Source organism: Nomascus leucogenys, chromosome 9 (assembly GCF_006542625.1).
Source record: "Nomascus leucogenys isolate Asia chromosome 9, Asia_NLE_v1, whole genome shotgun sequence".
In the NCBI taxonomy this organism is placed as follows: Eukaryota; Metazoa; Chordata; class Mammalia; order Primates; family Hylobatidae; genus Nomascus; species Nomascus leucogenys.
In genome coordinates this window covers 75,774,099-75,789,543 of record NC_044389.1, presented here as the reverse complement: position 1 = coordinate 75,789,543, position 15,445 = coordinate 75,774,099, and the positions used below count along the sequence as shown (strand labels likewise).

The following is a 15,445-nucleotide window of genomic DNA, read 5'->3' as shown; positions in this document are numbered from 1 at the left end:
TTTTGTTAAACAGCATTCACTCGGTAAGTTGAATGTTTACTTCAAGTTTTGTTTCCTCTTAAAAATTCAAGGCCATTGGAAATGCTACAATTATGTATGTGAAAAAAGGACACAGAGTTAAGAATAAGGTTTAGTTGGCTTTACCTCATTTATAATGATCCAGTGACAGTCAAAAGCAACCAAATTAGTGTCCACAACCTAGAATAGAAAACAAATCAGCTATCAGTCAAAATTAATCATGCAAAACAAACCAAACTAAATGAATATACTTTGCAAATGACAAAAAATGAATCGTATGTTAGAAAGGTCTTTGTTACTCAATTTAAGATGGAAAAATCATTAGCAAAACAAGGTAGATGCATTTGTATTTGACACATAGATACATTGTAGACTTGCTAATTATATTGGAAAATATAATTCATCAAAACCTAGAAAACCATGGGTTTCAACAGAAAAAAATACATAAATAAATACTGTTTTGTGATTTAACTGAGAGTGGAGAGTGGAGTTAAAATTTCAAATCACATTCCCTACTCGAAATAAACTTTGATGGCTTTTTATCATCTACCTAATAAATATCAAAGTACATAGCTTCTACAATCTGGCTCTAACTTAATATTCTTATCTTCTGCTTTCTACTGTTCTTATTTCTTATTCTGCTTTCTACCATTCTTATCTTATGCTTTCTACTGTTTTGACTAAGTAAATTGCTCTATATTCTCCTGAAAATGTTTGTAATGTGTATTCTAAGGTGATCTATTCTAAAATTATCTGAAAGTTAAATACCAAAAGTGATAGGCAACACATTAGCATTAAAGCATGGGTAGGAAATTTTAGTAGCTTTTAGATTGCTAATAAGATGAAAATAAATAAAATATATTTAAAAGGAAGAACAATAATATATGGGTAGCACTCTTGTTTGACTAACTTCAGATACATTTATTCTAAATGATTCTTGGCTTAGGCCAAAGAAGCCTCAGATGTGTGCGTGCGTGTGCATGCGTGCGTGTGTGTGTGTGTGTGTGTGTAGTAGGGGCAGTTTCTACTCTACTAAATCTCATCATACATATTCTAAGACATGTTCTTCTTCTGATTTATGCATTGCATGGGCATATAATAAGTGAGACTATTTTGTAAGAGGTCATTCTGTTGTTTTTAGCAATAATACTCATGATTGGGTTTCAAATAAAGATGCTTTCAAATAGCTATCAAGGAGTTGTTATAAAAGGTGAATTGCATCTTGTTGGCTATTCTTTGTTCTACCGAGAAACACCTGCCAAGAGGTGCATTGCATCACAAAAAATAAAATTGGAAATACATTTGGTATGTGACTCAATGTTTTTTCAACGTACGTAATTAGTTGCAGAATCTTTGTTTTTTAACATTTGGTACAAGTTTCATACTATTCCATTATACATCACGTTGTTCCCTGTGACTTTACTGAGGTGTAGAGATAGTACATGATCAGAGAATTGAGGATATGTTATCTACTTTTAAGCTTTATTATTATTATCATTTTTGAAATATATGTATACTCCACTTATAGGTGAAACTTAATATTTAAATTATAACCTATGGCAGTTTTCAGTTTTAGCTAAAAAAAAAAAAACCCACTTTATACCAGTAATGGTAATCCTTATTTCAAATTTTCTGATTGTTTTACTTTAAACATCTAAGAGACAAATAATGAATAATTTATTAACAATAAAAAGTAATAGAAAATACGTGAGACTCCATTAGATTTAAAAGACTTCAAACTAGAAACTAAGATATAAGGAAAGTGGGTTGCTGGGTAAAATAAAGAGAAATATGTTGTACAAGGGGGTAAACCACTACTAAAATATGTAAATAGAATTCAGAGAAAAAGAAGTGAATACCAATAGATAGGCAGCATGGATTTAAAATACTTCCGAAGCAATAGTAGTACAGTGATTCTATTTAGCTTAAGTTATCCTCATTTTAAGCTAAATAATAATCTTCGCTATGTAATCAGATAAAGCAACATTTAAACTATGAGCACTCTGCATCGCCTGTAGAAATTACTAAATGAGAAGTTGTTTTGTGCAACAGCATTTATGGACTAAGTAGAAGGTAAGGGTTATGATGATAACTTATCAGTAACTTATCTAGACCATAAGATTTACCCATGGCTCTTCATCTTAAAATATGTTAGGCAAAAGCAAGAAATAATATTGAGCCACAAATCTTGTATTTCAGTGAAGAAAAAGACAAATGTGCTGTCTAAAGCCATGATTCTACTCACTGTACTATCCTCTGTTGCTTAGGGTCAGCAAGGAGATATTCTCTCCTTCTGGTCTTTGGTTTTATTCATAAGTATTAACATACAAGATATTTTAGCAGTATAAATTTGTTACAAGCAAACATTAGCACATTACTAGAGATAAATAAATCAATCATCTATCTTCATGTTCTAAATTGAGTGCTCTTCACCATAGGCAGGTACTAAGTATCTGTGAACCTTCAGTATGAGTCCTGTATGTCTTAATGTGTATTTTCAAGAAGGAGTCTATTTGAATCTCTTTTGGGTCCTCAAGTTAACGGGTCTCCTACCAGCTCTATTGGACCAACTATTCTAAAATCATTAGTCCTCAAACTTAGTCTCCAATTTAGGTTACTAAATAAATTTTAAAAATACCCTGCCCTACAAACAAATGAGTGGATACAAAGTTTATCAGAAAAACTAGACTGTATTAATAGCATAATCATTTAAAGTCACCTCAATTTTTAAGCAAAGTCAAGGGTTCATGTGGTAGTAACTGCTAGATGATCATCAAAATCCATTCTCTCCTTCTGCTGGGACACTCAGCTAGACTACATTTCCCATCCTCCACTGCAGGGTACAATTACAAGGCCATGTGACTGAGTTCTAAGCCAATAGAATGTGAGCAGAGTGATGTATGCCACTGTCAAACCTGACTCATAAAACCTTGCATGTGCTTGTGTCTGCTCTCTGTCCATTCCAGCTTAGTAGGATTGTGATGTCACGCCTAGAGGACCTTGGAAGCCACAGTAGCTCCAGTGCATGGAGCAGACTCCCCGTTCCTACTCTTTGCTGTGGTACTGAGCTGACATGAAATAAACCTTTAGTAGTGGAATATTACATTTTGGGTCTACTTGTTAGACTAATTTAGCCCATCTTATCTGTAATGCAAAGCATTTTTATTAACTTCAGCTATGCACTTTTTCTAATCTTAATAAAATTTAATAAACATACTCACTAGAGTAACTTTTAATTCTGTGATTTTATAAAGGCGTGATTTCAAAATTATGCAATATTTCTTGGCCTTTTCAAAAATATTGAATATTTAGAACCTTTTTTACAAACACATTTTTGTCTGGAGAAGAAAAACGAATTATACTAGAATGGTCCTTAAGAATAAAAAGACAGATATGTCTTGTCTTTTTAATTATATATCCATGTATATGCGATATACACAACTAAAATCCAGGTATTATTGTGACACCGTGTGTTAAAGAAGCTTGAAACTTTTTTGTAATGTTCTACACAGAAAGTTAATTCTTCCATTTATTACCTGAGAAAATGTTCACTAAACAAGGGTTATAATTTCCCTAGGTCTAGGTTAACATCTTCATACATAACCAGTGGGCTGGCATCAGTTCGCTGAGATTTTGCAATCAAATGTTACCAAAATAAAGCAATGTTAAAAAGCCACTGAATAAAAAGGTAACTGATATCAGTAATGGTAGGAGCATTTAGTAAGGGGAATAAAAAGATAAAATGGAGTTCAATAGCCTAGACCTTGGAAATCCAGTAAGCTTTGAGTTCTCTCACTTAAATGAGTAGTGTATTATACACACACATACACACACACACAAAAGAATGTATAGTAGTATGATATATATATATATATATCCAGTGAAACATATATGTACTTATATGAATATCACTTCAAAGAGGTTAAAACTCACAGTAGAAGTAGAATTAAAGGAAATAAAGGAGAAAAAGAAGTGATAATGTTGTTTGTGCTTCTCACGTATTATCAAATTGAGCTAATATGGAGTGAGCACTTACAAAAAAAATTTACATAAAAAGAATTTCTGAGCTCTTTGTGTAGATAACAGAAGACGACTACTGTAAATCCCAAATCAATTCACCTGATTGTTTTTATAGTTTTAAATAATGTTGATCTCTTTCCACTTGGTAACACTTGCAGCTATATAACGCTGTATCACACTAGTGGCGTTACTAACTTGAGGGCTAAATTACTTCTGGATTTTAGAAGTTATTTGAAGACAAGCTAGAATTTTTAAAGCCTTTATATTTACTGCCACAGGAAATTGTTTTCTTTTCCCACATTCCTTATCTAAATATCATATCTTCTAATCTCCTATTTTAGCAGTGAACATATTTGAAATCAATGAAAGGAATTAAGAAATTTGATTGCAATTTTCCTTTTTTCATTTGGAACCTATTTAATATCTAAGCACATCATTGTTATAGTTGTTTGGGCTCATTGTGTGAATTCTTAGGAATATTTTACAAGCTCATAAACACTAGTTGTGCTGTTTAAACAAAAATTTCTAAAAGTTTTCGATTATTATAAAATATTGAAGGTATTAAAATAATATTGATTTAGAAAAACCATTATCCAGTGAGGACTCTATTTAATAGTATGCTTGGTTATCAAAATAACAGGAAAGATTGAGGTATGGCTTTCCCTTGGTAATGTATTTCCTCTCTTCCTCTTATCCTATAATTCTCTTTTGTCATTATACATGTGCACATTAATAATCTAAAAAGAGCATGACATGTTCATATAGAGTTGATGCCACTTTGAAATATAGTAATGTAATTATAACAAATGAAACTATCCCACCTCCCAAGAAGCTGAGCTTACTGTAAGGGAATTGAGCAAAAAAGGAAAAAAAATATCAAGTCCTGTCAGGAAGACAAGCAATGAGTAAGGACAGACCATCTGTCACTGGCAGGAACTTTAGAACTTCTGAATCTTTGGAAAAGCTCGACAATTTATCACTGTGTCTTCCATCATTCATTCTCAGATCTTTAGATGTGCTAAATATAACACAATCCAATGCAAGGAAATCAACAACCCTGCCCGAGCTTGTTTCTCACTGGTAATAAATGTGGAACAGTTCCTACAAGTGCAGGGGACGATTTAATTGACTAAACAATAACAGCAACATGCTGTTTATCACTCAACCTTGTGGCTTAACTAAATTAAGCTTGTTCCTTTTGCAGGATGTACTAAATATTACACATTTATGCAGAGAGTTCCAGTGCTCTGTGCACCTGCAAAAGCAAAGATATCAGGTGTTTGCTTCCCTATTTCTAGCCCTTCCAAATCATCAGGTGGAGACCAGCAAGGGGCATGCATAGGCAGAGGACACCAGCAGATATGCTGGAACAAGTGGCCAGAGAAACACTAAAGAGCTACTCCCTTCCTGGCTTCTCATCTATAGCAATATTATAGCTTACTTATATCAGCATTTTTGGAACTATATTCTGTAGGACACTAGTTCCACTAAAAGTAATGAGTTTTCTGTAGCTAAGTAGATTTAGAAATATTAGGCTAAGCAAAGTTAAACAGATGCTATTACCACATTATTCCCCAAAGCTTTAAACAGGTTAACATTAATATAGAAATATAATTAACATAAAAATCATATTCATATATACTATTTCACTGATTGATATTATGGAACATACAGCTTTGTACTTGTGAGTGCAATCTCTGAAGTCAGATTTAGTACCTTTATTTTCTGAGTGTGACTTCGAACAAATTATAAACCTGTTTCCTTTTTTGTCAGCAAGAGTAATGATAGTGCCCACATAATAGAATCAGAATGAACATTAAATGGGATAATGGTATATGGTAAACTATCAGTAAATATCAGCTCCTCACATTTCAGTTCATGTGCCTTATTGATCTCTAGGAGAAGATGTTTGGATTATAGAATATTTCAGATGGATTTGACCACAGAAACCATTTTTTTCCACTGCAAGTCTCATGGGATTAGTACGGTTTGGAACATGTAGACTATAGTCAATGTTAATTTAGCCACACATTTCTAAAGGTTCTAAAATTTTACTGAAATACCAGGAGGAATTTTGTCATTTTAAATTGCAATCCCACAATAATCCTACAGAGAGCATGACAGAGGAAAATATTTCCACAAAACAAAAATAAAAGATGACTTACTATATTTTATATGACACAAATGTATATGTAATGTTTTTGACCAAAGGGTGATATTTGTTCTTCTTTCCTTTTAATTATTTTTATCCTTATTTAAAAACAAAATAGACAAAATAAAACCACAATGTTCTCTCCAACAAAAGGGAGTATGTAGTATATAAAGTTTATAGTGTATAATATATTTTTAGCAAGGGCTTTGTGGATTTACAGTTCAAACTATATCTAGTTGCCTGAGTGTTGCATATGGCCAGAGTGCACTACTATAGAGTTCTGCTAAAACTAAACAAACACACACCAACCAAAAAAACGCAATTATTATAAATACTATGTCTGAAACACAGTGGCCATACAAAACTCCAGCCTTCTCAAGGTACCGTAAACATGTACGTGACCTGAGTTTTGTTTTCTTCACTTGTTTTCTTCAGCTGATTATTGTTGCTGTTTTTCTCATTAAAGAACTGAAGCCAAGACATAGGGAGACTGGAGTATTATTTGTTTAGATACCATTTTTAAATCCCAAGAATATCCAGCAGATGGCATTAGTAATCCCTCACGCCAACACTGGGCAGCATGGGGATATTCTGAAAGGACTGTCTTGTTTGCATTTCCCCTTGAGCTCAGCATGGATCCTCAACTGTCTTCTGTTCTTATCCAAGCAGCCACTATCTGCCATTCCACTCTGCTTTTTTGCTTTAGAATCTCTGCTCTGATCTTCCAGCTGGAAGACCACAAATACACTTTCATCCAAATCCTCTTGCCATTACTGCCAAAGTTATTTCATAAACGGATATGCTAGATTTATTGTTGCTGCTGTGCAGTGGGGTCTTCCCACACCCCGTGGGAGATGAAAATATGCCACCGCTGAGACTTAGCCAACACTGTGCTACCTGCTCTGCTTCTTAATGTGTAATGCAGGAAATAGACTGCATTCATCATGTGGCATAGACCAACCTTCCTGTGTTCTATATTATTGAACAAAGATTGAACAGTGATTAAAAGTAAATTCATGATTTCAGTACTTTACCTCATGAGAATAAAGATTTAAAAATTATTGCCAGTGTCAGAAACCACTGTGTTACTGTCTTTAATTCTTTGTGAGTTTCTGCTGGCATTGGGATTTTTTGGGATGTTTGCTGTGGTGATTTAAGGTGCATTATGCCAAAACATTAGGAAAAGCAGTGTTTGTTGAAGGACCCCTCATCCCTTGCCTATTTTACCATATGCTAATATGTTAACTTTTGGCACCATCAGGAAATTACACTAAAATATTTATTTTCTTGTAGCTATTATTTTTTAATAGCTAAATGACCCTTGGCAGAGTAAATTAATTCTTAAGTATGACAGGCAAACAAATGAATGAGTTCTTAGTTAGATTTTGATCAACACATAAAATGATTTGGGGGTAAATTGGCACTTAATTGCTAGGATTTATGAACTAAGCCTTTCTTGCTATCTTGAAGCCAATAAAGAAAAAGTAAAGTTCTTCAAGTCTATTGATCACATCTAAATGCAATACATGAGCTCTTCACAGCTGTGGACTTTCATGCTTTGCTTTGTTCCTTTTGATCTCTTCTCAGTTTCTCTCTTTGACAAAGTGTTTCTCATAACTCAAATTGTGAACAAAATGTCAGACCCTTCCCACCCTACCTCCCTAACCCCAAGCAGTATTATCCCAACCCTTATGCTTGCCTGACACTCTGAGCCGACCTCTATCCCAGCCTTAATGAAATCGTAGTTAGCTATGTAAGTGGCTGTGAGGGCCATGTTGTACATATTTTATATAACCCCTTAGTCCCTCTGGTTCAGCTGTAATGGCTTTCCTGCTGGTCCTCTAGTATAGTTCAGCCTTTGTCTTTATGTTGCCTCCTGGATTGCTCTTCCATTAGAGACACACACATAGCCGCCTCCTTCATTTCATTTAGGTCTCTGCATGTGTCTTCATCAGGCATGACTTCTATGATCATCCATTCTTGCTCCCCCATGAGTCTCTGTTACTTTTGTCCTATTCTTTAGAGCATTTATCCCACCTGAGACAAATAAACACACACACACAGCCACTTATTTACCATCTCTTTCTGTGCTGTAGAATAACCTTCATGGTAGTAAGGACTTCATTTTGGTCACTGGTCTATCCCTTTACAGTGAGTGACACATAGTAGGGTTTCAATAAAATGGATTGCAAGGAACAGGTCAGATTTTTTTTCCTAAATGTTGCTTGTGGAAATAAGAGAACCATATAGCCCTAACTCGTCCTTATACATCTGTGGATATCCATACCTCACCTAGGACTAAACTATTTGATAAGCTGATATAAAAAGGAAGTCATTAGAAAAAATTTTAATTAAAAAATTAAATCAGAAAATGAATCAATTTACATTTTCTCAAGTGAGAAGATCTTAACTATTTACATATTAATTAAGTATAGAAATATTAAATTCAAAATCTGCAAAGCCAAATACCTCAGGACTTGGAGACGATCTGATACCAGAAAAATAAAATGAAAGTTGAGTAAATGAGCTTGAATTCAAATCTGGGACTCCTTAACTGTAACAAGGTATGTTACATACTCTGAGTCTCAGGTTCCTGATGAGCTGAATGACATTTTCTTCATGGAGGCATAGTGAGGACTAAATGGCCAAATGTATCTAAAGCATCTGGAACATTACATGTGTTCAAAAATCATTCAAGTTACTGTAATACTTTTGACAGTACTCATAAATGGTCATGTTTGACAACATTTATTCTGTCCAGTAAATGCTTATTGAATGCTATTTACAGTATGTCAATAATAGTATAAGCTAATATTTGTTGAGTGCTTACTATGTATGACACTATATGTTTTTATACAGACACACACACATATGTAGATAATAACTCATTTACTTATCACAACATCCTTATCATGCAAGCACCACAACTATGTGCATTTTAAATATGAAGAAACTGAGGAACAAAAAGTTAAAGTAACTCACCCAAATCATAAAGTGAAATAGGAGTGGATGCGAGAGTTAATAATTAGTAAAGACATGTTCTACAAAATTTTCTCATAGCCCTCTGCTTCTAAGTTGCAGAACCTGTTATGCAGTTTTCAAAATTAGAATAATTACAGTTAAACTGAATGTTTCAGAACATTTTGTGGGATACACTAGACTTTTGTTTATTTATACTCCACTGTGTTATGTGCATCCATTGTATAACTGATAGAAAAAGACTAAACCATAGAAGACTTTGAAAAATAAAGGTGATTCCATGACTATTTGCCTGAAAGTGGTATAAGAAAATGTGCTTTTCCTTTAGTAAGACTTACTTTCCATATTCTTTTCAGAATGTGAACAATTTGCTACACTGGTTAACTGATTAAACATTTCATGTACACACACACATACACTCACACACACATGTATATTCCTGATGTTTAACCAGAGAAGTATTTGCACCTGACATTTAACCAGAGCGGCAGTTATCTGTTACTGTTCTTTCATCACAACAAAACTTCCCATTGCCATCAGAGAAGGAAAACAAGCTTCTAGAGGAGAAATTGGACGATTCTTAGATACTGTGCCAATAAAGCAACATGGCAATTAAGCATCTAGTTTCTGTAGTTAGACAGTTAATTAGTCTACTACTGTTCTTACACTAATGAAAGTCTTTGTGTAGCTTGGTAGTATACTGTTATAAGTAGCTCATCATTGATGAAACTACTATGGAGGCTAATTATTTCTCATTACAAAATATTCCTAGTTCAATATTTCTGTTACCCTTGGACTTTTCCAGTATTACATGGGGATTTTGCTTTCTAGAATTTTAAAAGAGTGGCATAAAATGTTGATGATTCTACTAAAATTAAAAGACTTCACAGGAAAACAAAAATCAAAAGGTTTTATTGTTTTTTCTACGCAAAGTATCCAAAAGAAAATGCAGGGAAATGCAGAAGGTGAATTTCCATGTCCATCTTCCTAAGCTACTTGTGTTTGTCATTCTCAAAGTAAGCTCAGGAGGTATAGTCTTTGAAATTTTTACTGAATCAGAACAGGACCTTGGAGCTTTCTGGGGTTTCTAAAATTTCTTTCATACTTTCTTCCATAAAAAGGCAGCTTTGTGGCCTACTGTAAAAAATGTTTTCAAATAGTGTTGGGCTTGACAGCATGGAAACTTTCCAGAATTCCAAGCAATTGACTTCCCCGCCTATGTTATTTCACCAGGATGAAGTATAAACTACCTTTTCTTACCATTGAAAAATTACCTTACAGTGTTCGAACTGTGTTTAGTCACAAAATGTCAGTTGAAACTGAGGTACCAGATGCCAACTGCTCAAACAAACTGTCACTTGCAGAGCAGAATTATATAATTTGACAAAGGAACCCATTTATGATCACATAAAGCAAGAGCATTCAAAGTCATCTGCTATATTTTAGTGATCATAACCTTTCTTACAAATTTTACGTGTATGCTTATCTGCCAGTGTTTATGATTGCATACTTCCTATGAAACAATTAGAATTACTCTGAATGCCATTTGTATGTCTTAGAATTCACTGTTCTACCTTTCCTAGAAATGGAACACACAACTGGGTGCTTTGGTGTTATTGCAAATTCATGGCTTCTAACCCCTAGTTAATTCTGACCCTTATTCTTTTTCTGTATATCGTCAGTTCTGCTCTTCTTCCATTCTCAAGGCAGTGACAATTCAACCTTCCAGTGTATTGACATGTCCCACCTCAAGGGCTGTGTCTCATCTTCTTTGCCTGACCACTTTGTCCAGCTTATTTGGCCTTACACAAATATAACCTGGAATATGGCATATGTTAGAATCACTGGAGATCAGCTCTCAAACAGTGGGGCTAGAAGTAAGTACATAAATGTTTCAGTCTTACCACTCTCCACTGGGTGATTCTGAGATATATTCCACACACGCTTTCTCAGATGGTTCTCCACAGGATTGAGACCTATTTGCCCACAGTTGTAACCCTTTCTTGTTAACACATGCTTGACTGGCTTTTCTCCTTATCCTCTCTCATGTTCACCACTTCCTCACTTGTGCTTCCTGGGAACACCTCCTTAATAAGCCATCTGCATTCAAGTCCTTGTCTCAGTATCCGTACCAGTAACTCAAACTGAGTCAGCCTTCCTATACAAATTACACAATTTGTTACGTGAGGGGAGTAGTCCTATAGTTAAAATGAAGATACTCGTAAGAAGTAGAACATACATTCCAACTATCCTATACACAAAAAAATTAGAACAAAATTCTTGAGAAATTAAAATTATTCACAATCTGTCCATAGGAATTGTCTTCTTGCAATATACCCTTAAGCCACTCTCATAATTCTAAAAAGCTGTGCACAATGTATTTGAGGATTCTTTACATCAATGGTGCTCAATTTTAGCATACATTATAATCACCTGGAGGGCTTTTTAAACACAGATTGCTGGGCCTACCCCAGTAGTTTCTGATTTAGAAGGTCTGGCACGGGGTCTGAAAATTTTAATTTCTAACAAGTTCTCAGTTGATGCAATATTGTAGGTTCAGCAAACGATTTTGAGATCCACTGTTTTATGAAGAGTCCTGGGCAGAGACTGAATGGATTTGAGTCTATATTATTTAATAAACAAAGCCATTCTGCCTTGTTGAGCGCCTGAAAAATGTACCAGACACATTGCTAGGTACTGGAGTTGTTTCAACAAGCAAGACAGAGTTTGTCCCTGTTCTAAATGAGCTTTCAGATTGGCTACACCCGATACTTATTAGGATTATGAAAAGTATGCCAATACCTTCCAGTCCACACATAATAGTCCAGCAGAAATAACTAAAGACATGCATCTTTCCATAGAAGGAAAGATAAAAGCCTTGTTTTAGAAAAAAATACTATATTTTCAAGCCTATTGTAAAGAGAAAATAGCTTATCTAAAAAAACTCCTTAAAACACACTAAAGTGTTACATTTATACCTCAATCATTGCTACACAAATTATAGCTTTGCACAAATTAGTTTGAGGACACATATTTTCTATTTGGGGTGATGTTATTTACAAGAATTAAGTTTTCAGGGTTTGTAAACATAAACTTTTTTCCACTACCATGTTTTGTTTTTCTTTTTTCATCTCAAGTCATAAGATCAGCCTTGAGTATAGACAACCAATTATATCCTGAAATACATCATTGGATTCTACTGCTCTTTATTTCTTACATTCCATTCCAGGTTCAAGAGTAGGACTGAGTTCCACTAAACTGTTAAATAAATGACTTGTCAGACCTTGCTTCAACTAACTCCAGGCAGATAAAGAGAACAAAATCTTGAAGATTACTGTATCTATTTCTGCCCTTTAGTCAGTTTTTATTTTGAGAATCAATCTTTATTAGGAACTACAGAATGGGACTAAGGTGTGTTTCTGTCACTAGAGTTGAGGCCATAAATGCTGTGAGGTACAATTGTGGCCTATAATTCGGGGGGTATCCTGGAGATGTATGCCAAGACTTTCTTCGTCTATATTAAAGAAGCATATACCCGTTTTGAATCTCCTATATGTATCATAGTTTACTGAAATAATTATCAGTGTTTCACAGTTAGCATACATCTCTATTTAGCACAATTTCACAGTTTACTCCTGTCAGAATACAAAAGGAAAAGAGCAAATAAGGATATATTAGTCCATACTCGTGCTGCTCTAAGGACATACCTGAGACTGGGTAATTTATAAAGGAAATAGGTTTAATCGAATCACAGTTCAGCATGGCTGGGGAGGCCTCAGGAAACTTACAATCATGGCAGAAGGGGAAGCAAACACGTCCTTCTTCACATGGTGGCAGGAAGAAGTGCAGAGCAAAAGGGGGAAAAGCCCCTATAAAACCATCAGATCTCGTGAGAACTCACTCACTATCATGAGAACAGCAGCATGGGGGTAATTGACCCCATGATTCAATTACCTCCCACTGGGTCTCTCCCAGGACACGTGGGGATTATGGGAACTACAATTCAAGATGAGATTTGGGTGAGGACACAGCCAAACCATATCAAATGATATATTTGACAATGATCCCTTGGTCTCCTTCAGACCCAAGGAGATGGGCTGACAACTGTAATTCTGAAAGCCACTTGTATTCCTCTACAGAAACAGTCATAAAGCAGGCTGGCTGACTGGCTTTAAAAGCCTTCCTTCCAAGATGACTTGATGATAGAATTATTAGAAGAGAGTCTTTAAGAGTATTCTGGTAGCACTAATTCTTGTGCTAATTAAGGACAAGGACATACTTGAAGTAAATATTCTGTGGTTTTGTTCACCACAATTGTTGAAATGATGTGATCTTTTTGTTGTTGTTTTGCTTTTTGTTTCTTTTGTAGACCCATTGGTGTAACACATTTTAAAAATATATGCACCCCACTACAGAAGAAATAATTATCATCTCATGAAATAAGGCAGGCAATATCTTAGTTTGGTAGGCTTGTTCTTATGGACACATTTCACCCTGATTTGCAGTATGACAGTGTGGTTAGCTCAGGATAATTTTAAAATCAACAGAAATCTTTTTTTTTTTTTTTTGAGATGGAATTTTGCTCTTGTTGCCCAGGCTGGAGTGCAATGGCACAATCCTGGCTCACTGCAACCTCTGCCTCCCAGGTTTAAGCAATTCTCCTGCCTCAGCCTCCCAAGTAGCTGGGATTACAGGCACCTCCCACCATGCTGGCTATTTTTTTGTATTTTTAGTAGCGATGGGTTTTGCCTTTCAGCATGTTGGCCAGGCTGGTCTTGAACTCCTGACCTTAGGTAATCCACCCACCTCGGCCTTCCAAAGTGCTGGGATTACAGGCAAGAGCCACAGTGCCTGGCCTGAAATCTCCTTTCTTAAGACCTACCCATCCCTTGCTTTTAGGAATAAAATCTTGTATCTTACACTATAAGTTGTAAACTGTTCACTGAAGTGTTTATCATTCAAGTTTCTAATGTAAGGATTTAAGAGAAAAATGTATTTGTTAGAGAAGGCTATTTATTTTCCTAAAAATAGAATATTGGCCTATTGTAAGGCTTCATTTTTCAAGTTCTTTAGATGAGGTGTGAAATTATTTTAAATGGAATGATTTCAGTTGCTGGTTGCCTCATTTTGTTAAAAAAGCAAAGTGTTAGTAAGGTTATGGATTCAGTTCCTCTCTAGGTAAATTACTGTTCCTATCTTCTAGAATCATGGTTATGTCTGTAAGGGGACTATAAGACATTAGCCCCAGTGAAAATAAAATGGAACATTATCCAATCACTATCAAGTCTTCAAATGTAGAATATAAAGGGCAGAATATTGTTGTTATAAAGAGATATTGTGAAGGTGTAAAAAGAACAATGAATGATCATATAGAAATAGATAGAAGATATTATGGGTATAATGAGCAAGCAGTTTATGGTTGGCATTTTCCAGAACACAGTGCAGAGATAAAATTTTCTTGAAATGTTTTTGATAAATGAAATATGCTTAAAATGAATTTTAAGTAAATTAAAAGCAGAGATTGATACTGTTATAAAGAGAGTTACATATTACTTGACAATAAGAATTGATATGGCAGGGCAGATTGGACTTGGATAAAAGCAATTTGGGACACATGGGAGAGAATTAGACAAATCTGGATGTGACAAAAAGAAAAATAAATGTTTATTGCTATTTTTAGTATTATTCCAAAAGTAAGACTTTTTTAAAACAATGCTTAGTGATAAAGAAATAAAGATATGTAATAATGGCTCTGTGCACAATTTATAATTCATATAAAATATATTTAGAGTAAATTTGTTAAAATTATATTTGTATAAGTGTTACAAATTAAAAATTACATATAATTTAAAAATCATTTTGTGGGTTCAATTATGTTCAACAAATTAATGTTTTTATTTATAAGGGCCATAAAGAATCTCTCTCAACATTTTAGAAGTTAGATATGTGAGCAAAGAGGAAGACAGCTTGCTATGGCAGTTCAGATTCTGATATACAGAGTAGTAAGAAGCAGGAAAGCAGCATTTCTTACCAACTGATCCTTTAACATGGTTACATTCTTTCCAGGTATGGTTTTTCATCATACATACTACCAGTACATTATTGCAAAGACTATCTATTCTGCTATTTTCTCTGCTAAAACTGAATAAAAATCTCCATTAAAAATAAAATACGTGCTTCTTTATCCTTCTAATTTTATTAAATTTTATTTTGCATGTATACTATTAAAACTGCATAATCAACTTTATCTGAAATTTTCAATACTTGCAATTATGC

General features: G+C 34.5%; 1 protein-coding gene across 2 annotated transcripts in view; it reads right to left on the bottom strand.

Moving 5' to 3' along the window:
- GRID2 (glutamate ionotropic receptor delta type subunit 2) overlaps window positions 1-15,445 on the bottom strand; it is a 1,459,902-nt gene that overhangs the window by 556,711 nt on the left and 887,746 nt on the right. For both annotated transcript variants that reach the window (XM_003257534.3, XM_030819132.1), the window contains one exon: window positions 145-198. In XM_003257534.3, coding sequence (XP_003257582.1) covers window positions 145-198 — 54 coding nt within the window. The remainder of the gene's footprint in view (window positions 1-144; window positions 199-15,445) is intronic.